Source organism: Sceloporus occidentalis, unplaced genomic scaffold, assembly GCF_023333645.1.
Source record: "Sceloporus occidentalis isolate IW3139 unplaced genomic scaffold, rSceOcc1.0.p SCAF_9, whole genome shotgun sequence".
NCBI lineage: Eukaryota > Metazoa > Chordata > Lepidosauria > Squamata > Phrynosomatidae > Sceloporus > Sceloporus occidentalis.
Window position 1 is genome coordinate 17295290 of NW_028316989.1, and position 22752 is coordinate 17318041.

Sequence of the window (22752 nt, forward strand, 5' to 3'; positions counted from 1 at the left end):
TAGGCATACAATATTCTCCCAAGTCACGTAACTAGATTTAATAAGTTTTTAATTGATGATTTTTAGCTACAGAAAAAAGGTAAAGAATATTTTAAAAGTTCACATTCCGTAGCTGGCAAATAGAATCCAACAAAGCATTAAACAGACAAGCAAACAAATCTATACAAACACACACATACAAATACACACCAAAGAACCCTAGCCTTTGATCTGACAGTTTTCCACCCTCCTTTCCACCCCCTAAATCCCTTATTGACTTCCCATTCTTTGCGTCTCTGTTATCAACTACACTGATAATAGAAACAAACATAAACTACAAAAACAGATTAAAGACAAATGACTGTTGACATGGTGGAAGGAACAGCTTAATGTGGGCTAGGAGAGGATCTGAGTGAAGACTTCATTTGCTACCAAACCCTGACCCCTGCTAGCCAACCAGACTGCCTCAGATTGGCTGGCTTTCCTGATCTGTACCGAAGCCCAGGGAAAAGAGTGTGGGATTCTGGGAAAGAGAAACAGCTCCAGCCCCTGTAAATTAGCATACTTACTTTGCCCACAGATATAATCCCCAAATTTGTACTTCCAGGGAGTTGAGGAACATACTTCCTTCAAGTTATCTCAGCTTTCAAGTCTCTTGCAAAGGTGGAATTCTAGTGCATGCACCATATGGTTGCCACAATTATAGAGGAGTACGGAAAGCTGAAAAGAGTGGATCATCGGGCCCAAGAGAGGACATATTCTATATCTGCTATACCCTAGCACCATTTGTTTTGTTGGAGCACAAATTTTGCCAGGAAAACCCCATGCGAGAGCTCTCTGGCTACATCTCCATCCTACAAAATCCTAGGATTTGTAGTTTTGTACCAGCACGCTTTGGCAGAGAAGGCTAAAGACCTTGTGAAAGTACAAATCCCAGGATTTTATAGGATGGAGAACTAGTGTGCATTTGAATGCTGGACTACCACTCTGGAGACCAGGGTTTGAATCTCCGCTTGGCCATGGAAACCCACTGGGTGAACTTGAGCAAGTCACAGACTCTCATCCTCAGAAAACCCCATGATAGGCTCGCTTTTGGGTCAGAAACTACTTGAAGGCAAACAACAACAATAACCAGAAAGTCCCTAGTCAGCCAGTTATTAACTAACTTGACATGCCCTTGCTCTTGGATATGGTTCAAGGCCTCTTGACTATCACCTGCTTCAGAATAATAGATGGGGTTGTGTGTTTGATCTGGGGCCAGAGCTTGGAAAATACTTTTTAGAGCTAGATTTTTCAAAATCCCCCACTCAATATGGTCAGTAGCCTTGTTAGATGGAGGATTGGAAGAGCTGAAATCTGAAAGGTAACCTTCCCAAGCCTGGGTTCCTTGCATTCAGAGATTCTGCATTAGCGAACAAGAGTCCATATCCTGTTAGACTGAAGATTTGCTTTATTTATTGACAGTAGGAGCATCAATTCCACCCTTCAATAATATTGAGTTAGTATTCAGGATGGCTTACATAAAAGAAAACAACAAGGCAATTAAAATACATTTTTCATTGAATGGGGGACAGCATGGGAATTGGAAATGGCCTGAGCCTGGAGACGTTAGCGCTCTCAGAATCTGTCGTAAAATGTGAGAGATAGTGGATCAAAGTAATCCATTTGGCAGAAGCTGAATAACAACCACTCCCACATCCACGCACAAGGTCTTATGACATGATGGGAACACAAGAGACAGGGATTTTTCAGTGGTGGCTCCTAGGGCCTTGAAGTTCCTTTCCCAAAATGGCTAGACAGGCAAATTCTTTATTGTTTTTCGGCAAGCAGATAAAAACTTTTGTATTCCCACAGGTCTTTGAAAACTGATTTATCTTAGTGTGGAAACAGGCCTTATATAATGTGCTGGACTTTTTTAAAAAAAACTTTGTTTTTAACTGATTTGGATTTTATGGTGATTTAATTGCTTCTTGACTTTTGTATGTTGTGGATTTTTAGCTACCATATATACTCATATATAAGTCTAGCAATTTTAGTGAAAAGATTGACCCCCAAAACCCTGATTTCACTTCTCCACAGATCAATGTAAATATTGTACTTTAAGTCTTATTTTTTAAGGAACTATCCTCTGGTGAAGGGCAAGAATGTAATCTGTCCTGGAAGCACTGACTTCCTTCGGTTCTCTCATCCATCCAGCCTTTAGTATGAGCACAAACAGTTATGCTTGCTGGAATTTTGTATGTTTTTTGGCAATGCTTTCCTTTGCTTCATCCTTTACATCCTTTGTTACATGCCCCTACATTTTCCCCTCGACTTATCCACAGGTCATATTAAAATTCATAATTTTGTCCCCAAAACCTGCCCTCAGTTTATACATGAGGATGATGTATAGTTGAGTATATACAGTGTGTTGTTTTAACTATTGTACGCCAACTTGAGTCCCAAACTGGGGAAAAGGCACAACAACAATAACAACAACAATTCAGCAATAGTGTAAAATTCCCATTAGTACAGGCACACGAGTGTTACTATCTTAACAAAATCCTCTAACCCAAGCTGGTAGAAGGATTCTGGGAGGACTCCATAGCATTGGGCTAAAAAGGTGTCAAACTGCGTTAATTCTGCAGTCTAGATGCAGCCAATGTGGAGATTAGTTAGACTGAGGAGAGCAAGGAATATGAGAGAGAGATGTGACTGAGAGTTAGTTCAGGTCAATCAGAATTGAAATGTGTTGAATAAGTAATATTTTAACTTTAAAGTAATTTTAACTGTAATTTATTCTCTGAAGATGCCAGAGACAGATGCTGACGAAACGTCAGGAATAAACTCTTCTAGACCATGGCCAGAGAGCCCAAAAAAAAACCACCAAAAACTATGGATGCCAGCCGTGAAAGCCTCCAACTTCACAATATTTTAACTTTCTGTTTAATAAATTCATGCTTGTATTATACATGTGTGCCTCTGATAATACTACAAAAGGGTTATTGGTACACATGGTATCTGGGATGGCAGTAGTGGTTCAAGGGTAGTGATGTCCCGCGGTGGCATTATATAATAAAGTCTTATACAGAAACCACAAGGGTATCTAGAAGGTCCCCAGCAGTGGGACAGGTGGAGGTCCTCACATTTAGTGGCATCAGTGGAACAGGTGGATGATCTTCACAATAGTGTTAATGGTAGGATAGATTGAGGTCCTTACATTTGAAGGCAGTGGTGGGACAGATGGACAACCTTCACTGTGCTCAGCTAGTATGCTTATATTAAAGGCGTGTTTCTACTTTAGTAGGTTCTAACCACTGTGGCTGTCAAAACCTCCTTCTCTCCCTTTCAAAAGATGCCCTGTCAGTTCTACAGCTTCTTTCTCTTTTGCTCCAGATGCGGACCACCAGAAAGGTGTCAGTGTGGCCAGTGGCCTTCGTGGGAGGCTTACGATACGAGTCTCCCAAAGTGAATGCTGCTGGTAAGGTGTATGGCTGGAAGACTGTCTTCGACCCTCACCGGCCTTTTGCCATCGACATGGCGGGTTTTGCTGTGAACCTCAGGCTCATCCTCCAGCGACCTCAGGCTTACTTCAAACTACGAGGGGTGAAAGGTGGCTACCAGGAGAGCAGCTTGCTCCGGGAGTTGGTGACTCTGAATGACCTCGAGCCCAAAGCTGCCAATTGCACTAAGGTATGGTTCTATCCCAGTGTTTCAAAGTCATGATGGGGGCATTTTCAAAGTGAGAAGAAACCATGGTGTTTCACTTTGAGTGGGTTTACTCTGTTAGCTCCTTGGTTCTTGTCTACAGAGTACCCAGTGGCCCCTGAGTCCACTTCAAGAGACCCGATTTTATAAGTTGACAGTGATCAAATCAAGTTAGTTGCCTTGTAGTTTCCAGCATATGCTGAAGAGACTAGCCATGTTTGATTAAGTTTTTAACATATAAAATGAAAAAGCAGTGGCATGTCACTTTCGGTCAATCTTCCAAGAAAATTCCGTAAGTGTAAAATGACTTGAAGACCCACAAAAGCAGCTTGTCTCTTATCGTTTCAGCAGTGCAAATGGAAACTACTAAGAAGCCTTAACCACATGAAAGGGCTGTAGCAGAGTGGTAGAATGTATATGCTTTGCAGGCCAAAAGTCACAGGTTCGGTCCCCGGCATCTTGGGTAGATGCTATCTGAAATCCTGGAGAGCCTCTTGTTGATCTGTGTTGACAACATTATGCTAACTGGACCAATGATCTAATTTGGTATAAACCAGGGTCATGCATTCCTAAGCTTGCCACTATATTCTCCAGACATGGCTCTCCCTCATTCCTCTGAAATAGTGATGCTGAGTATTTTTCCAAAATTTACCTCTCCCTGTTTAACAGCCTTGCTCTTAGGAATGAAACAAAAATGTGAAAGCATCCATTCTCAGGCTGTGAATTCCTACCTCCCTTTCTTTCTTTTCTTCCAGTGATGATGTTGGTGGCATATACAAGCCGCCTTTGCACCCACTTATGTTTGAGGGTAATTTGGAGCCTGGTATTCCCTTCTTTCCTCCTCAGTGACCAAAGGCTCCTGCCCCAGTCTTACCATTGGACCACTGCAGGGGCCCTCAGCCATTATGTGACTGGTAGGAGAGAGCAGGGGTGGGATCAGAGAACCATTTGGTTATGTCCCCATAGCTAGCCATGAAATAACTACATCATCCACTGAAGTCTCCAGATAACCTACACAGACCTTGGCGTATGAGGTAATCATTTCACATCTGGCTTCAGGGACATAACCAGATGCTTCTCTGATTCTCTACCTTGCTCTCCATCAGGTACAGAATGGCCATGGAATGTCTGATATAGGCTCAACAGTAAGTCCAGAGGATGGCGAATGGCCAGGTTGTATCTGATGAAATAGTCTTGTTACCAACTCTCAAAGATGCTACCATGTCCCTCTGCATATGATATAGACTAACACAGCTATGTCTTTGAATTCTACCAGGCATAATGTAGTTTTACATGAAGAATCATTATGCCATGCCAAGCCATACAGGATTCTGATCTGCAGGTCTCAAGTGATATGCCTGACATTATAAGATGGAATGAAAGCCAGCATGGTGTAGTGGTTTGAGTACTGGAGATCAAGGTTTGAAAAACCATTGTGTGACCATGGGCAAGTCGCACTCTCTTATCAACAGAGGATGGCAATGGCAAACCCCCTCTGAAGAAACTTGCCATGACAACCCTATGATAGGGTGACCATAAGTCAAAAATGACTTGGAGGGATACAACAACATAAGATGGAATGGGGTAGCAGATGAAGGAACTGGAACATGGTTGGAGGGAGCTGCCCCATATGGCTTTTCTAAAAAAATTAACAGCCCCCTTCCTATCACACCCAACAATTTGAAATACTCCCCCTCCCTACCCTACGCACAAAATACTAGCTGCCCCAGTTTTCCACTTGCAAATGAGGCTTGAGTTAGACGCATTCTGATTTCATCATATTAGGCAACCCATATTTGCATTCTGGTTACTGCAAAATGATGACCCCCCCCCCCCCCATCCCCTCAGGCCCCTGTTCCACATAAGCAGTGTACTCTCTGGAGAAGGAGGCATCATTCAGAGGGAACAAGTACACACCAGGATTCCCATTTGCTCCAAAAACATTTCCTTCTCTCTGCATTCTTCAGGGCTGGGCAAAAGGCCAGAGCTATTAGTGGCTCTATTGTGGAATTGTAAGCAGCACAGTGTCGATCACTATTCCTTAGGCTGATAGAGCAAATATATATCTTCCCTTGAGCCTCATGCCTTCCCTTGAATTCAGTTAGAGTCCCTCTTCATCCCAGAGATCAAAAGGTTGGGCAGCAGTAGATTCTGCCCTACACGGCAACAAAAAACCCACAGCTTTGCATCCTGCGTAAGCAAACCTAGCTCTCCTATCCAGCCAGGATTCTTTCCAGCAAGGCAAGCGAGGGGGGCAAGAGCCTTCAGCTTTGAGCATGAAAGAGGATCGATTAAGCATGTGGTCCATTGTCATAGCAACAAGACAAGAGGCTTGTCAAGGTGAGGAGAATCAAGTGGAAGTGAGGGGATGGAGAGCAGGAAGATGCTCCAACAGACTGCACAGATATAAAGAGTAGGACAGGGAGGACCCTTCGGCAAGAATCTCATTGTAGACATTTCTTTAGGGAGGTTACAGTTGAAGTCACTGGCGGATTTGGCTGGGGAGGCCACAGTCTTGCTTGGCAGAAAACAAAATTTGCTACCTGTTTGTTGTTTTCTCACCTTCTCATTCACTCTGTTTTTCTCTCATACACACACACAGCAAAGCATACACCAGATTTTGGTTAGCTTGTACAGTCGGCTCTCCACGTTTGCGACTCTGACTTTTATGGATTTAATAATTTGCAGATTTGATTAATATATTATCTCTAGGAATCTCTAAGTCCTCCAACACAACTCTGCCAAAAGTAGACCATAATGTTGTGCTGGAGAACCTAAAGAAAATACTTCTCTATGCATGTGTAGATCCACCAGCATGAATCTGTAGTCAGCTTCTGGCAGATGTTGACATGGAGGATCTAGAGCAGGGGTAGGCAACCTGCGGCCCGCGGGCCGGATGCAGCCCGGCGAGGCCTTGGGACCGGCCCCAGCCCAGTCCTGCCACCGATCGCCGCCGGGGCCTTTGGGGGGTGATTGTCTATAGAAGCCTCAGAAACATGCATTTATCTTAACATTTTTTTAAAAATCAGCAAATTTTTTCACATGTCCTCCATTTTTTATTTAAAAAGTGCCCTCCATTTGAAAATTTTGTCCTACATTCGTCCCGGTTTATTTATTTATTTAATTTTTAAAAAATTATTTAATTATTTATTTTTTTGCTTCGGCCCCCCAGTTGTCTGAAGGACAGCTACCCGGCCCCCGGCTCAAAAGGGTTGCCTACCCCTGATCTAGAGATTCCTAGAGAGGTGTTTTCTCCAGTAAAGAAAATAATGTTGTTGTTTTAATTTGCGGTTTTTCCACTTTCATGGAGGTCCCGGGACCCTAACCTGAGTGGATGTGGAGGGCCCACTGTATAATAAGCAGCATAATATGACAGTGTTATTGTGGCATTTCATTTGTGGCATGGAAGCTAACATCAGCTCTTGAAGTCAGAAATGGCAATTTCCACTGCTGAATGCAGGCAGCCTTGGATGGTCAAATAAAATTATATATATATATATATATATATATATATATATATATATATATATAATAAAGGACACAATCCTATTGAAAATCAATAAATACTGCCATGGTTTTGATGACTTCTGTAATCAGAGAGGTGATGTGCGATGCTCAAGAACTGGAGGTGTGTGCATAATTGAAGTTCTAGTAGAGATGAATCAAGTTGGTGTAATCTGCCAAAACAAATGTGTGGCTCAGGTACTGAGGGATAGACTGCTGCCTATGGAAGACCAAGCAACCCGAGGCTCTTTTTCTTGTGTTGTATGTCTTCAGGTTGTTTCCAACTTATGGCGACCCTATCTTTCTTGGCAAGATTTGTTCAGAGGAGGTTTGCCACAGCCTTCCCCTGAGGTTGAGAGCATGTGACTTGCCCAAGGTCAACCACTGGGTTTCATGGCTGATCAGGAATCGAACCCTAGTCTGCAGAGTTGTAGTCCAATGTTCAAACCACTATGCCATGCTGGCTCTCTTCTGGTATAACAAAACCAAGGGAACCAAATAAGGTTGGAGAACCTCTTTCCTCTTGAGGACTGAATTTTATTTCAGGGAAATTCTTGGGTCCCAGCGGTGGGCTGAGCCAATAGCAAAAAGGTGAGACCAATCATAGCATCCTACTGTAGCTTGGGCTCCTTTCTGTCAGAAGCTAAACCTTATGAGATAAATTCAGGGACACAGCCGGGTTTGTCTGGAATATCAGTTTGCAAAGGGATCTTGTAGCATTTTTTAATCTAATTGAGTGAAAGAAGTTGCAGCAGAAGCTTTTGTAGACCTGGTCTACTTCCTCAGATGCATGGAGTAAACTGGTGCTCAGAAAGGAGCTTTAAAATCAGACTCCATGGATAGCCATAGAAATGCAAAACTTGTGGGCATGGTGAAGAGGTGATAAGTTCTGTTTTAAGAATGGTTGTTGCGGGACAAAGGCAAGAAGGAAGATCTTTTCTAAGGCCAGGATGAGTGGTAATCACATGAATGGTTGAGGGAGTATTGGAATATGGTATGTACAAGATGGGAACTAGAAAGGAAATATGATAAGCTGCCTAAGAGTGGCTCAAAAGGTAAATGCTGATCTTTCAGAATGGAGAGAAAAAACATACAAGAGCAGAAAAACCATTGGAAAAGGGCTTCATGAGGAAAGAGGTCAATCCTGGTACCCCAGGGTCTGAGATTCCCCATCCTATGAAATGAAGATTGCTAAGAGGCCCAATGTGGCATAGTGGTTTGAGAGTTGGACTATGACTCTGGAGACCAGGGTTCAATTCCTGCTCTGCCATGAAACCCACTGGAGAAGGCAATGTCAAACCTCCTCTGAACAAATCGTGCCAAGTAAACCCCATGATAGGTTTGCCTTAGAGCATGTGACTTAGGGTCACCATAAGTTGGAACCACCTTGAAGGCCCACAATACACACACAAACACAAGCATCTGGCAGGCACCAAATGTGGTGAGTGGATCTGCCTAGCTTGTTGGCTCACAGGTTGCGGAGGACTTGTTGGAAATCCTAGTTGGCGACTGAGTCAGCGGTGCGTAGATTTCTCCTTTTGTGATGGCACACAGCTCCCACAGCAAAGACAGATTGTCTTCTGTCTTTAAATCAGCTAGTGATGGTGCAGCAAAGCATGTGTGGGAGGAGAGCCAAGATGTGTGGCAATGCATGTGAATGGGGGCAAGGGAGGGAGGATAGCTAAGCCAAAGAAAGATGGTGAGCGTTGATGAGGTGAGTGAACAGGTCAGTCGACAAATGTGCCAAAGGACTGGGTTAATGCCCGGAGACACAGCACCATAAAATGGGTCATTTCTATCCAGGCTCTTTTTCCTTCACAAGAAAGGAAGAACATATGTAGGAGTGAGAGGGGGAAGGAGCCTGTGAAACTTTTCACCATTCTGCTTTAAGGCTCAGAGATGTCTTGTTAGACTCTAGGGAATGTGGTTAGATGTGTGCTATTGGTTTAACAACACAAGATGATAAATGAGACTCAGACCTTCTTTTTCCCCCCTCTCCCTCTTTCATTCAGATTCTTGTCTGGCACACAAGGACGGAGAAACCGGTGCTGGTGAATGAGGGAAAGAAAGGCTTCACAGACCCTAATGTGGAAATCTGACATCACACCACAAGAACAGAGAAAAATATTAGCAGGTAAAATTCTACTGAGACTCCTTTGTTAGATGTAAGAGGAACTCTTGTTGCACAGATGCATACAAAACGGGGGTTTTATTGAACATTGTTGTTCCATGCTCATTAGTGTGGATGCCACAACATCTTTGAATGGAAGATGCTACTTTGTAAGCATCTTTTTGGTATCATAGTTTGAAATGTGAACTCAGGTATCCCTCATGTGGCAAAAAAATGTCATGGGTCTAACTGTCCGAGTAACCTAAAAGCAAACCCATTCTTCTTTTTTAAAAAATGTTACTATTTCTCATGTTCACTCAGATTCCAGAAATTGTACAGTCTTGTACAATCAGCCATCCATATCCAAGAATTCCACATCCATTGACTCAAACAACAATGGTTTGAAAGTATTCACACACAAAATAATCCAAAAAGCAAACCTTGATTTTGTCGTTTTATATAAGGAACACCATTTTACTGTGCCATTGTATCTAATTAGATTTGGACATCCATGAATTTTGGTATCCATGGGGGGGTTCCTGGAACCAAACCCCTGTGGATACTGACCCTACTGTATGTCTGAAAATACATTGGCTTACATTCAGACATCACACGAAAAACATAGCAAGATGTGAAAAGTCCTAGCTTCATTTCTGGTTCACATGTTTAGCTCTTACCTCCTTCTCTTATTCGTATATATTCATATATATTCTCTTATGGACTCTTATTCGTATATATGCATAATTATCCCTTTTAAAACGACAACAAATAATTACAAGGGGCTAGGTACACTCTTATATAGGGACAAGGGAATATGCACATACCCAGTATTTTGGAATTTGTGTCATTCTAAAAAGTGTTGAATGTTGCAAACTTGTACATACTGGAAATTCCAGCCAAATTTTGGAACTATGTGAAAATGATGTATCTATATTCCCACCCGAGTGAATTGCCGTCAGTCACATTTAGGCAAGTTAACTTTCACTGATACATCTCTGTGTTTTGTCCATTTGCAAAGTACATTGGGGGGCTGCTTTCTCAATCTTTGGCCCTCTTTATGCTTTGAACTACACCTCCCAAAGGTCCCAGTCAGAATAGCTGTCAACATTCATTTACCTGCATCAGTTAAATTTTACCCAGTTTTGGACAGTCACTATAATACATGGATGTGTGAAGGAAAGGATTACCTGAGTGTAGGGTGGTTGTCCAAAATGGTAGCTATGTATCTTCATCTCTCTTCTGTAATATTTAGTACAAGATGGAGTCATGTGGCTGCTTGCTGGAACAGAGAAAGCACTGCATGGCATTAAAATGGTGTCAGGTAGCTGCATTAAAATGTGATCAAAAACACTGGAACAATGAGACATGGCACTGCCATTTTGGACATCTGTCACATATCAGTTTACAAGAGATTTGATGGTGTTGAAGATGGTTATAATGACAATAACTGTTGTTGTTGCTGGGCTGGGTTAAAAGCATGAGTGGCTTCTTTCAGTAATGGAGGAAAAATGTGATACTCAAATCAATGTTTTAATTTGCAGCATATTCCTTCTTGTGGAGTCCTCAAGCCAGTCTCCAGACATAGTTTGGATACTTTTAATAAACTGAGAGTAACCGAGCCCAGTTTCCAAACCAACCACCAACTGCTTGGACACCCTGTGCTTCCTCATCGAATTCTTGAATGAAGAAAGAAGATGACATGACTGAGCCTCTGGAGATGAACCATTTCTTTTTTTAAAGGCAGGGGAAAAAACAACAGCACAGAAGCAATGGAGTTGGCGTCACTTTTGGTTGGAGGGGCAGAGACTCGTGGGACGGAAGGGATGGAAGATGCTCGCAGAAGGAAGCGTACCTGGAAATTCCCCTTTGGAAGCCAAGGTTCAAATCTAGGGGCTGGCTTCCAGAGGACATTCCTATAGGAGTCATCGTTTGGATCTGTGACTGGTTCCTCCCATCCCAACAGGCATGAACTACGTACTGGGCACAACCAGACAAAGCAGCTCTTCCATTCAGAGGGAAATGCTGTCCTTGGCTGTGGCACCTTTCCTGTCAAAATTATATTTATTATGTTGTAAAAGATAGTAGGATTTGGCCAAGGTGGGGGAGAGGAAAGGGAGGAAGAAAAAGAAAAGGCTGCCAGTTCTAAACTGTTGCAGTCGTAACCATATCTCTTTCATCAGATCCAGGGATCGAAAAAGAGGTGGCGTTCCAATTAAATTCACCAAGCCAACATTTGGTTGGGTTGGTAGGGTCTTCTTATCCGAGCCCCTGACTCTGCCATGTTTGGATCACTTGATTATTTGAGTTCACCTAAAGCCATCAGGCTTTCCAAAGCTAAGAACCTCCCAGTAAGCTTACCTCTCCAACCCTCTCCCTAGAACCAAATAGACCTGCTGCAAGAAACCGTTATTTCTCACCTGTTCACTGATAATGTTTATTTAGGTCCTGTTTAGTAGGTCCAGAGAAACAAAAAGACATAGGGGGATCATGGGTATCTTGAGCTCCCTGTCAAGGTTCCACAGAGCACATGGCACCAATTTGAGAAGCATTTCCTCCAGTCTCAGAGAGTTTTGCAACCTTGCGACACTGTTGAAGAGACTGCTGGAAAACCAATGGATAGGGTTCATAGCATGCTACTCAAAACTGCATATCCAATTAAGGATCAAACCATCCTCAAAATCATAGATAACACAATCTGTTGTTGGTGCTAAGCTATGATCAGGCCTTGAAAATGTGGAAGGTTGTGGGTCAAGGAGTTGCTTTTTAAGCAAGCCATTTAGAGTCAGCCTACACAGTAGGTAGGGAGAACGAGATGGCAGAATTTCAGACAATATCACTTCAAACTGAGGAATGACTAAATCTTCCTCTTGTTTTGTTTTTTTAAAACCCTGCTCATAGTAAAGTAGTGCATCAGATAGAGGGCTATACAATTTTTATCTCTCTGCTGTGCTTAGTGTGTAACATGTGGGAAACATCCTATGCAGGAATGTCCAGCAATACAAACCCATCTGCTTTCTGAAGTGGTGCAATGGATCTAATGGTACAATTCAGGCTGACCCCACCAAATTCTGAGTAAAGATCTAAACTTGTTAAAATAATAATAATCTGAAAATGGGACGACAGTGCATTTGTTTGGGTAACACACCTGTATTACCTTACTTCAAAACACTGGGGACTCTCAAATTCACAGGGACCTTTTCAGGGGGTGCTTATTTTAGCTACTCAGCCATATGGAGATCTTTATATGCAGCTCAACATGAAGGAGATTTGGGCCAAATCCATGTTGTTGCTTTGCTCAATGCAGGCAGGCAGACAGAGGCAGAACCAGAGAAAGTGATCCATTATTAAAGAGGATCAACCTAAGTCAGTCCACTGAAAAATAATCTGTCTCTAACTTGCAAGACCAGCAGACTCCCTTAGAGATTAACATGAGAAGTGAAGGGTAAGAATGCAGCTGTTTCTCTGGTTTATCTTTTTTTTCTGCCTGTCAGAATCAATGCAGAAAGATCGGAGTAAATTATGAATTGTGAAAAGATGCTGCGATAGCTGGGGATGTACCCTTCAGCAATGGGGAAGTGGATTTATCTCAGCAGCAAAGTTAACTCGTTTCTGGCTATTATGCTGCAGAGAGGAAAAACCAGTCATCTGTTTAAAAAGGAAAAACCCATTTGTAACTAGAAAAACACAAGTTTATCTCTCTAATCTTGCTTACAAAGAGCAACTTTCACACCCTTAACTTATCCAAGAAATAGACAGAGAGAAGGGTGGTGGTTTGCAAATAACAGAGGAGCACGTGGCCATGGACTGTACCACATCAGACTGCAAGATGAGATGGGACTAAATGTCCACCCTCTTCAAAATATTCAAAATTTCCTATACACACACACACACACACACACAAAAGGTAGAATGTTTCTCCCTTGCCATGCATTTGTAGAGTGCTCTTATCCGGTCTCTCCATCTACAACAGGGTAGGAACTGTACAACATACCAAGCGATGTTGGGAGTGCAGCTCCCAGTGTGCCTCACCCTTGGCAAGGTTGGCTAGGACCGTTGGGCGCTAGCCTCTAACATCTAAAAGGCTGTACCACTCTCACCCTCATCTACAGTATAAAGCAGTACACAGGATGGCAGCGCTAACAATTCCGCTTGCTAAGATGCAGAGGTGTATTTCCATCATTCAAGGCACTACAGTTTATATATGCTCCCTCATGTCCTGTCTAATTTTACCTGCCAGCTAAAGGTAGGAGAAATAAACTAAAAATGAAGCTATGCCCCAAGGCAGCATGGTTCAAATAAAGCCACATGTGGGGTGCTTAGAACAAGGTAGGGGGAGTCTAAGAAAAATGATCTCCAGCCCACTGCTTACGTTTGTGGAAACTGCCTGTAGCAACCTCCTGCAGATATTTAAAGAAACAAAGAAGAAAGACCAAAGAGAGATCTTACCCATTCTACTTGCCCTCCTCCAAATCTCCTTTTAAAAATTGCCTCTCCAGGTTCTGGCTTTATCTAAATGTCTAATGGACCCAACCTGTATCCTGGCTTTCCTTTGAAAAATTAAAATAAAACAAGTAAAGCACAATAATATCTGCCAGCTAAAGGGAAAGTAATGTAATTCTGTACAGGAAAACACACTTATTTTTTTAATCCTTAACCTAACTAGTTAAGATACATAGACAGTGTGAATTCAAATCAGTCTTTGGACTGATAACAGATCTCTATATATTTTGCAAACATTTACAATAACCATCATCTTCGTAACAATAATAGAGACCATTTTTATTTTCTTTCTCCATTTATGGCACTATTTATTAAACAATCCAGTGGAGGGGAGAAAACCAAACCAACATGCCTTAAAACCAATAAGGCTATTTAGTTTCCAACTGTGAAAAACCTTTTTCCCCGGAGGGAAAAATGTTGGGCTAAATTCAAAACTCAACAGTATGAAATCTGGACAATTCATAATGTCTTGCGCTGGCTCTTCACTCCATTATGAGGTGGAGTCAGAGGCTTGAAGAAACACAATCCAGATCAAGCTTATCGAAGGGAAACGAGAGGCATATATATATATATATATATATATATATATATATATATATATATATATATATATATATATACACACACACACACACACACATACGACTTGAGTTTTCACAATGCAAGAGTAGTTTCCAACTGCCATCTCCTCTTATTAGCATGTCTTGTCTCTTTTAATTACAGCAACAATAACCCTGCCAGATTGTGGTGAATCATGAACAATTTTTTTTTACAATAAATCAAAAAGATGCATCCTAATAAATTCCCTTTTTATTTTGCAAAGGTGCTTTTATTGACTGCAGGCCTCTGAGTGTCCAGGTTTCTGTCATGGGTGTTAACAGGGGCACTGTTGCCTCTGAGCCTCCAAGAGCCACCCGCGTTTCCACGGGTGGGCAGCACATAATCCAGATAGACAATGGGTTTATTTTTATTTTGAAGCTGCACTGTCTGTTCTCAAGTTTTAAATCAACTGTGTTTAATTTCTTAAATAAAATTAAATATGGTTTTTAACAGCCAGACGCCCCTCAAAATTTCTTGTGCCTGCAAGCCATGCTGGGTTAGGTATGCCAAGAAGGGAAATGGGATTACAGGCTGAAATGATTTCCTAAACAGGTAAGTAAATGTTGGGTGCCCTATTCAATTTCTTTTTTAAACCAAGTGGCTGGGATGGGGGAGTGGAAGGGGGAGGTGGGAAATCACTACCAGTTATAAGGAGGACCTGAGTATGGCATCTTGAGAAGGAAATATTCCCAAAACCAGCACTGATGGAGCTTTTGTTGGTCTCAAGCACTTGGACTACTGCAGCGTACAGCTTGTGGATAAACCCAATAAGGGTACAGAGAAACTCTTTGGGTTATTTAAAAATTGGAAGAAAAGCAAGAACTCAGGATATCCTTTCAGCTGCGGGGAGACAAGTTGAGGCCCACCATATTGTGGGATCACAGTCCTAAGCCACTGGCCAGGGGACTTCACAACATCTGGAGGGTGCCGTGTTGTCTACTCTGCCTCATGCTTTTCCATAATCTTCCTCTTTTCATCAATGGAAAGTGACCATGGACAAATGACTGCCTCATGTTGAAAACCCAAGTTCCAGCTGCAAAATGGGCACTCCCTCCCATGTGGGCACACTGCAGTAGCTTCTCAGAATATTTTGGATTCAGGGGAAGGCGTGTGAAAAGAAGGGTTTCCCCTATCAAGCCAACTCTCATGACTTTTATTTCTGCCCTACTCTCAGTGATGCCAACAAAGAATGGAGGAAGACTGGCTGAGAACAGTCAGAAAGCCTCACTCCCTTCATATGGCATAGAAGTGTGCGGACTACACATAAAGTCCTGCCAGTCTATTCCAGGAGAGCCAGAACAAGGCAGCAGAACTCTGGACTGCACAATCCCAATTTTGGACTGTACTATCTGGGGGTGTAAGAAATTTTCGTGCTGTATTAAAGAGATCAGGCAAGCTACATTTACCCTCCTGTTCTAATTCTGTCTTCACCAACTTGGTGGTCTCCAGATGTTTTGGACTGAAGCTCTCATCATCCACAGCCAGCAAGCTAGTGGACATGCTGGCTGGGGATTGGGGGGGGGACTGCAGTCCACATGTGAAGAATGCCAGGCGGGGAACAGATGTCCTGGTTACTATAATGCAGGGAGAGCCCAAAGAAGAAGAGGAGGAGGAGGAGCAGGACATCTCAGCCCCCCACAGTTCCCTTCACATAAATGCACTACATGTTCAACTATACACCACTACTATTCACTTCCTTTCCTATTGGATGTAAGAATGCCCAGAATTCTGCTGACATCTTCCAGATCATGAATAGATGGGGTCCTAAGCTTCTCATAGGTGTCTAAAGAGGGGAAATTACCATACATCCCATAGGTGTAACACGCGTAACTACAGGATTCCTGCATGTTTGTAGCATTCAGGATGTATATGAACTTAAGTTTTTGCTGGGGGCATCCCTTTCCTAAAACCGCATGCAGCCTTGCCACTGACTGAAGCAGCTTAACTTGTGGCGTTATTGGTTTTTTCCATGTGATGGCAGAGGTACCTGTGACAAGCTGCTCTACATGTCCCACAGATAACACTGAACTTGCCTCCCTGTGGTATATTCTGTGTGCTTGAGGTTATACATAAAGTACAATTCTCAAGTGCCAACACTCCCAAGTGCCACCTCCTCCTATTTCTTGCACAGGTCTCCCTGTCCATTGCTGGGATTTAGAGGACATATTGTGGTTCTTTAAATACAAATAACAATATACATCCTGGGGTTGAACTACCAAACTGAGGCATATATGTAAAGATAACATTTCTACCCATCCCACCCAAGGACCAAACTAGGCACCTGAGAAAGGAATAAAAGACAATCTATTCTTCACAGTAACAAGGTGTCTAGAAAGTCCAGTATGTGCCAGGTTATGTAGGGGGCAATGAAATTGTTTCTCTCCCAACTGTGAACAAGAAGGTGCCCAGTTCAAGCTGAATCACTGGAGATGAACTTCATAAATCCATGAGATCCTTTGACAGCCCTTGCAAACTGACCCCTTTGTGAGGTCCTCAGCTTCTTTTGTTACAACTGGGGAAAAACAAGTGGTAGAGTTGAACTTCTCTAGGAAAAGATTCCTAGATATTTGGGAATTCTTTCTCACATCAAGGATTCAGAGTCATCCTCCTAAATTCATGGACAAGGTGAGCCTTAACGGATCAAATGTCACCCACACCCATGAAATGTGTTGACAAAGGGGCATGTCTTTCAAAAGGATCTAATAGAGGAGGAGGAGGCTTGCTTGCTTCCAGACTTCTGTGCCCCATGAACTGATTTCCGAAGCATACCCTCAACCAGTGCTTAAGATGAACAGTTAGAGGGTAGAGCAGCCAGGAGACCACCGTCCAGACTCAGCTCACATACTGGATCTTCCCTAGGAAAGGCAAGTCCGTGGATTGGATTATCCGGCCTGCAGCACGCTCTTCAAAAATAACAATCTAGGAGGAGAAGAAAAGAACAGCCTTAATGCCAAAACCTTTTTTCTTTTCTTTTGCATGCAAATGAAGAGTGGAAGGTAAATGGTTATCATTTACTTCTATAGCAGGGTGGACGAACCTGACATTTTCAGCTTCTTGCAGTATCTCAATTTTTTTATTCTTATATTAGTTTCATTTCATCCTGCATCCTGTTTCAGAAATGAAACTCTCTCTCTCTCTCTCTCTCTGTGTGTGTATGTAAAATTTGCAATAAAAATTGTACAAATATCTGGCTCATTTCCCTTATTAATATGCATTTCTGGGTGTAATTCTGCTCAATGTACACACATATACGCTAAAGGCTTGTCTGATCTTGGAAGATAAGTAGGATTGGCCCTGATAAGTATTAGCATGGGAGACCATGGACAAATACCAGGTGCAATAGTCTATATTTCAGAGGAAGGAGCTGGTAAAATTATTTCTGAGTATTCCTTGCCTAAAAAAACACTATAAAATTCTTGAGTCGACAGGTGACTTGAAGGTGCATGAACAAACACACATGCATAGATAGAAACCTTGGAAGTTACAAATTGGATTTTGAATTAACCCAGTCAAACCTCTCAGCACTCCCACTACCACAAGAATTCAACAACGTGAACAGCTGACCAAGACTTGGAACCTTGCTCTTTAAAAACAATCTCAGTTGTACATGTTCAAACTGTGGTTGAATAGAATCTACAAGCCAGGAGGCACTAACCTTCATTGGGATATTGAACTGTTTATGCCAAAACAGGCAAGTTACTACATGTGTCATAGGATCCTAAATGTATCTAGGAAGATGCTAAGAGAAAGCATATGTTTGAAATCAAGCATCTCACCTCATTGTATCCCTCCTGGAGCCACGTCCCTGGGAGGTACAGTGTTTCTTGAGGACCAATCTTCCAGTAGCGGCCAAGATTCTGCCCATTAACAAACACAACTCCTTTTTCCCAGCCCTGGGAAAAAATAAAAGAGAAAGCATTGGAGAAGCAAATATAAAAGTATTCTGCCAGGTGACCAATGCTCTTACCTATGGCTTTCCAACATTCTAACAAGGTAAATGATCAAAAATTAAGTCACTACATTCCTCTTTGGTTCTGATATCATACTCTTTGACAAGGGCAAGAAATTGTAATGCAGTGATGTCTACAATATGCAACCAAGCATCAACATCAGCTCTGCCATGACTAGTGCCTAGTGCAAAGACAACTTTTTTAATTTAAAAAAAAGTATATCTGTTGTTGCAGATAAACAGGGAATATGTTTTGAATGTAATCAACAAAGCATATCAAAATAAAAATAAAAATCCTTATTATCTAGTAAAAACAATACAATATAGAAAATAAATATAAGAGTGCCCCCTTTCTGTGTAAAAGGTTGTGCAAGCTGATGCACAACTAAGACCATTTCACCTGTGATGCACAAGAGATTCAGATGTAAATCATCCACAAGGGAATCACAATAAACAATCAAGCCAACCAGAGATACTAATATTCACAGTAATTTTCAGAAATGACTCTGGATTCTATAGGAACACACACTCTCCTTGAATGCATGTCTGAGAAGAGCCTGTGATCAGTTTGGGTCCGTATGGCTCACCAACAAAAGGCATTATCTCCTGTAGCAAACCTTGAGGCTTCTGAAAAATAACAAGGAACTAACCTCAAGCTTCAAGAAAGTATCCTGAGGCAAATGCTGCACTTGGAGGGTCCCTCGGAAGAAAGCAGGCCCTACTGCACTGTCAGGGACGGCGCTCCAAGGAGTGAATCCACGTAGACTGTGAGCAGAAAAGAAACTGCTGAGAAAAGGGAAACAGGTGCTCTCACAGAGCAGTCAATGAGCTCCAAAAGAGGTGACCAGTTACATAAACAGTTTTGGTGCATCATGATGTTTACATAATGGCTCTCCCTGCCTCCCCCTCAAGTTATTTTGTCCCCAGAATACTTTGACATGGGTTCAAGACACAATTTGTCACATCCTGATTCAAGTCCACTTTCAGAAGCTCAGACCCAGCTACAAAATTATTATATATAATTATAATAGTAACCAGTTATATTATTATTATTATTATTATTATTATTATTTAATTATAATTTACATTTGTGGCACTAACTCTTGCTTTCTAGTGCTAAAGAAATAAAGGTAGCCAACTTTAGCAGCAGAAATAGCCAATTTGTCTATCTATCCTGGATGGTTGACTCTCCAGAGTCTCATAGCCAAAACAGAGCTTGGAAATGTTCCTCTTTTGGACTATAACTCCCAGATTTCCAAACTCCCATCACCTGCTATCTGATCCATTCAACTGAAGAAGAACAAAAGGTAACCTTTCTCACATTCCTCAACACTCTTTCCAGCGCATGAAATGGGCTGCGATATTCCTGGTCCCAAGGCAGCAGGAATTGTAAAATAGGGTCATTCCTCTTTAGGAGTCAGGAATACACTGCAATGTTTTATCGCACTCTCTACTTAGTATTTTTGTTCAAGAAAGGTATTGTAGTATTCCATCCCATCAGATGAAGGCAGCACCCCTAGTTTTACCTTACCTGAGATTCCTAACCTAGCTATTCTAGGCACTCTCATATTAACGGAACATAGATTCTGCTCAGTGTGAAAAATGATGTCTCCCTTCATGCACAAACAGCATTAATCCTATCCAGGCTATTAGGGTAAAATAACTTTCCACCCCTGCTATTTCTCTCTCTTTCACTTTCTGTCATAGATACACACACACACATATGGCGGGGGGAGGGAAGAGAGATTTCCAGGTTACCACCTCGGTAGGAATTACGCCATGAGTCGAGATTGACTTGAGGGCAGTTAACAACAAAAAGTATGTCGTGAATATTTATACAGAAACTCCAACACCCTCTTTGAAGGTTATGGGATTATCATGGCTAAAAAGGGAAACCTTTCTTCTCCCATCCGCCTCCCCAGCTCTAGTTCTCACTAACCAGCATCTCCAGCTGCAAGGAAGCAACGGGAGACAGTGGTGTTTCTTCAGAGGCCAGGGGAATGCCACTTCACATTTCATCTAATCTGTTTCATATCTCCGGGGCTGTGTATATTTCCTTATTAAAAGGCTCTGTACATGCCCAGAGGCGACAAGCTATGCAACCCACTCTGGGGCCCTAATCCAATGAAGGGCTTCCCCTGGATATGTTCAGATTGTGCTAGCAAATTGGAGGAGGCTGCTTGAAGTGAGCTTGCTGGTTCAGCAGAAAGGCAGCTCCCTTGTCCGTTTCCAATGCAAGCACATTTTAAACTGCAAAGGTGTCATCTGCTGTAACTTTGGAGATCAAAAGAGAAGACAAGTAAGCCTCAGGTATCAAGGCAGGGTTTCTCTTTGCAGGACCTACACATGCTGGGATAGAAGCTTCTGTCTTTCCCATAAACACCTTTTTTCTGAATCTCCCAGGAAATTTTATTCATATGTGTCTATCTGTCTAACAACTTCATTTTTTTAAATTAACATTTTTATATAAAACAGAAATACTTAAGAATACATACATAATGAATTTTTTAACAAATTAAAATACCAATACACTCTCCATTACATTTGCTATGCATAATACTTCTTTTGCAAGAATGTACGCATAGATGACCAGAGGGGTGCTGTTTGCTTTTTAGCAATCAAACCATGCTAAAAATTATGTCCCCACCAAGCTATTTTGGGTTATGTTGAATCAGTCACTACTTCTCAACCTAACCTTCTTCCTCATGTGGTTATGAATATAAAAGGGAAAAGGAACTCATGGGAGGAAAGATGAAGCACAGAGTAATAAATAAGGTTTCCTTTGGTCTGTACTCATTTCAGAAAAAAAGGTAGCTAATTACATCCTTAACATTCCTCCAGTAACAGCCTAACCTTGAACATAGATAACCAGCATATCAGGGAGATACTAGTTACATCCCTTCTGGTTGATATGTCCAATTTTTGCATGCACTGAATCGTTACAGGGAAACATCCTAGAAATATAGATTTCTCCGCCCTCAAAATGGCAGAATCTGTGAAGCGTTGTACTACTCAATCAATGATCTTCAGTGTTGTGTTTCTCAGGGATTTCCCTGCATATATTTTGCAAAGAATAGCAGCATTAAGGAAACAGCATGCACTGCAGTACCTTCTAGCATAAAGCCTCTTACCTCGTGTCATCAACCAAGTGGGGCAACAACCCCTCTTTAATTTGTGGGAAATCCTGCGCTGCCCAAGGAATGGTAGTTGCACTGTATCAGCAAGGCCCAAGGGTCAATGGTGTTCCAGGGCTGTCTGCTCTGGCCTCCCACGCAGAGATTTCCACCTCATTACATTCCTTTACTAATATTCAGCAATTACTAAGCAGTCACACCGCCAACTAATGTTGCTTCAACTTCTGCACAACAGGTCTCTCTCCCTCTCACAATTTTTGCTGGCAACATGCAACTTTGAATGACTCATATATTATATAGCTGACAATGCTTGTTTTGGCCAACAGACACACATACACACACTTAGAGAGACACACAGCTCCAGAGCTGACTGCAAACAAGCATTCTTTTGTGGTCCAATATGACAACCTTTTGATAAGAAGGGAGCAGGACTTGGGAAATTATATTTAAAAAGGATATAGTTGGATTACACTGATCAACCAACAGATTATTAGTTGTTCCTGTTCCTGTAATCCACAGCCATTTGATGGGTTATTTATTACTAGCACGTTACAATTTCCCCTAAAACCACACAAGCCCTGTCAGTTCCAATAAGCATCCGGTACTGCTGTTTGGAGTAGCCAGCCTAGCAAAGTGGCCCTCTCCCTCCTCACTCAATTCCCTACACTCATTTTGACTCTCTTTGTAGCAGCAGCACCAGTTTTTCCCCTCTGAACAGAACAGAAGAAGGGAGGAAAAGCAAGCCAACTTTTACTGTTCATTTTTTAAAATTCCAACTAACCCAAGTCTCTACTGAAGCTCATGTTTTCAATGAGTCTCCTCCTCACATGTAGAAATAAGCAGAAATCTTATTAATTAGAACCCTGGCCATTACAGGCAACAACAAAAAAGGAACACTGTCTCGGTAATGCAAAAATAACTAGGTTCAATGTAAATCATTACAAGTACTGTTACTTCAAAGCTCTGGAAGAGGGCTGCTGGAGTGCTTTGCTTATTTTCACTTGAGCTACCTGGTCTGGATCTGTCAGCGTCATTCTTTGCCAGATGCTGGTTTGGTGGCAGGTGGAATTGCTAACTAGGTTTTGTACCTCTGCCAAATGTGTTTGCTGTAAATGAGGGAAAGAGGGAAACAAATAACAATGGGGGTGTGTGGGGTGGGGAGGAATTACCATACCAACCTTTCCATGAAGCTGGGTTTCATCTCCAGGCTGTAAATCTTGAAGTTCCTTAAGGAGGTTTTGTTGAGAGAGATGTCACCAATTAAGCCTGCAAGAGAAACAAGAGTAAAA

General features: G+C 42.0%; 2 protein-coding genes across 8 annotated transcripts in view; one reads left to right on the forward strand and one right to left on the reverse strand.

Moving 5' to 3' along the window:
- The window catches only part of LOC149306995 (galactosylgalactosylxylosylprotein 3-beta-glucuronosyltransferase 1), a 76312-nt gene extending 61941 nt beyond the window's left edge, over positions 1-14371 (forward strand). For all 4 annotated transcript variants that reach the window (XM_089537539.1, XM_089537537.1, XM_089537541.1 and 1 more), the window contains 3 exons: positions 3355-3651; positions 9183-9304; positions 10822-14371. In XM_089537539.1, coding sequence (XP_089393665.1) covers positions 3355-3651; positions 9183-9269 — 384 coding nt within the window. In that variant the 3' untranslated portion in view covers positions 9270-9304; positions 10822-14371. The remainder of the gene's footprint in view (positions 1-3354; positions 3652-9182; positions 9305-10821) is intronic.
- Positions 14372-14419: 48 nt separating this feature from the next.
- The window catches only part of GLB1L2 (galactosidase beta 1 like 2), a 56383-nt gene continuing 48050 nt past the window's right edge, over positions 14420-22752 (reverse strand). For all 4 annotated transcript variants that reach the window (XM_089537505.1, XM_089537504.1, XM_089537503.1 and 1 more), the window contains 4 exons: positions 22642-22729; positions 18980-19094; positions 18157-18273; positions 14420-17299 (listed from right to left, as the gene is read on the reverse strand). In XM_089537505.1, coding sequence (XP_089393631.1) covers positions 17213-17299; positions 18157-18273; positions 18980-19094; positions 22642-22729 — 407 coding nt within the window. In that variant the 3' untranslated portion in view covers positions 14420-17212. The remainder of the gene's footprint in view (positions 17300-18156; positions 18274-18979; positions 19095-22641; positions 22730-22752) is intronic.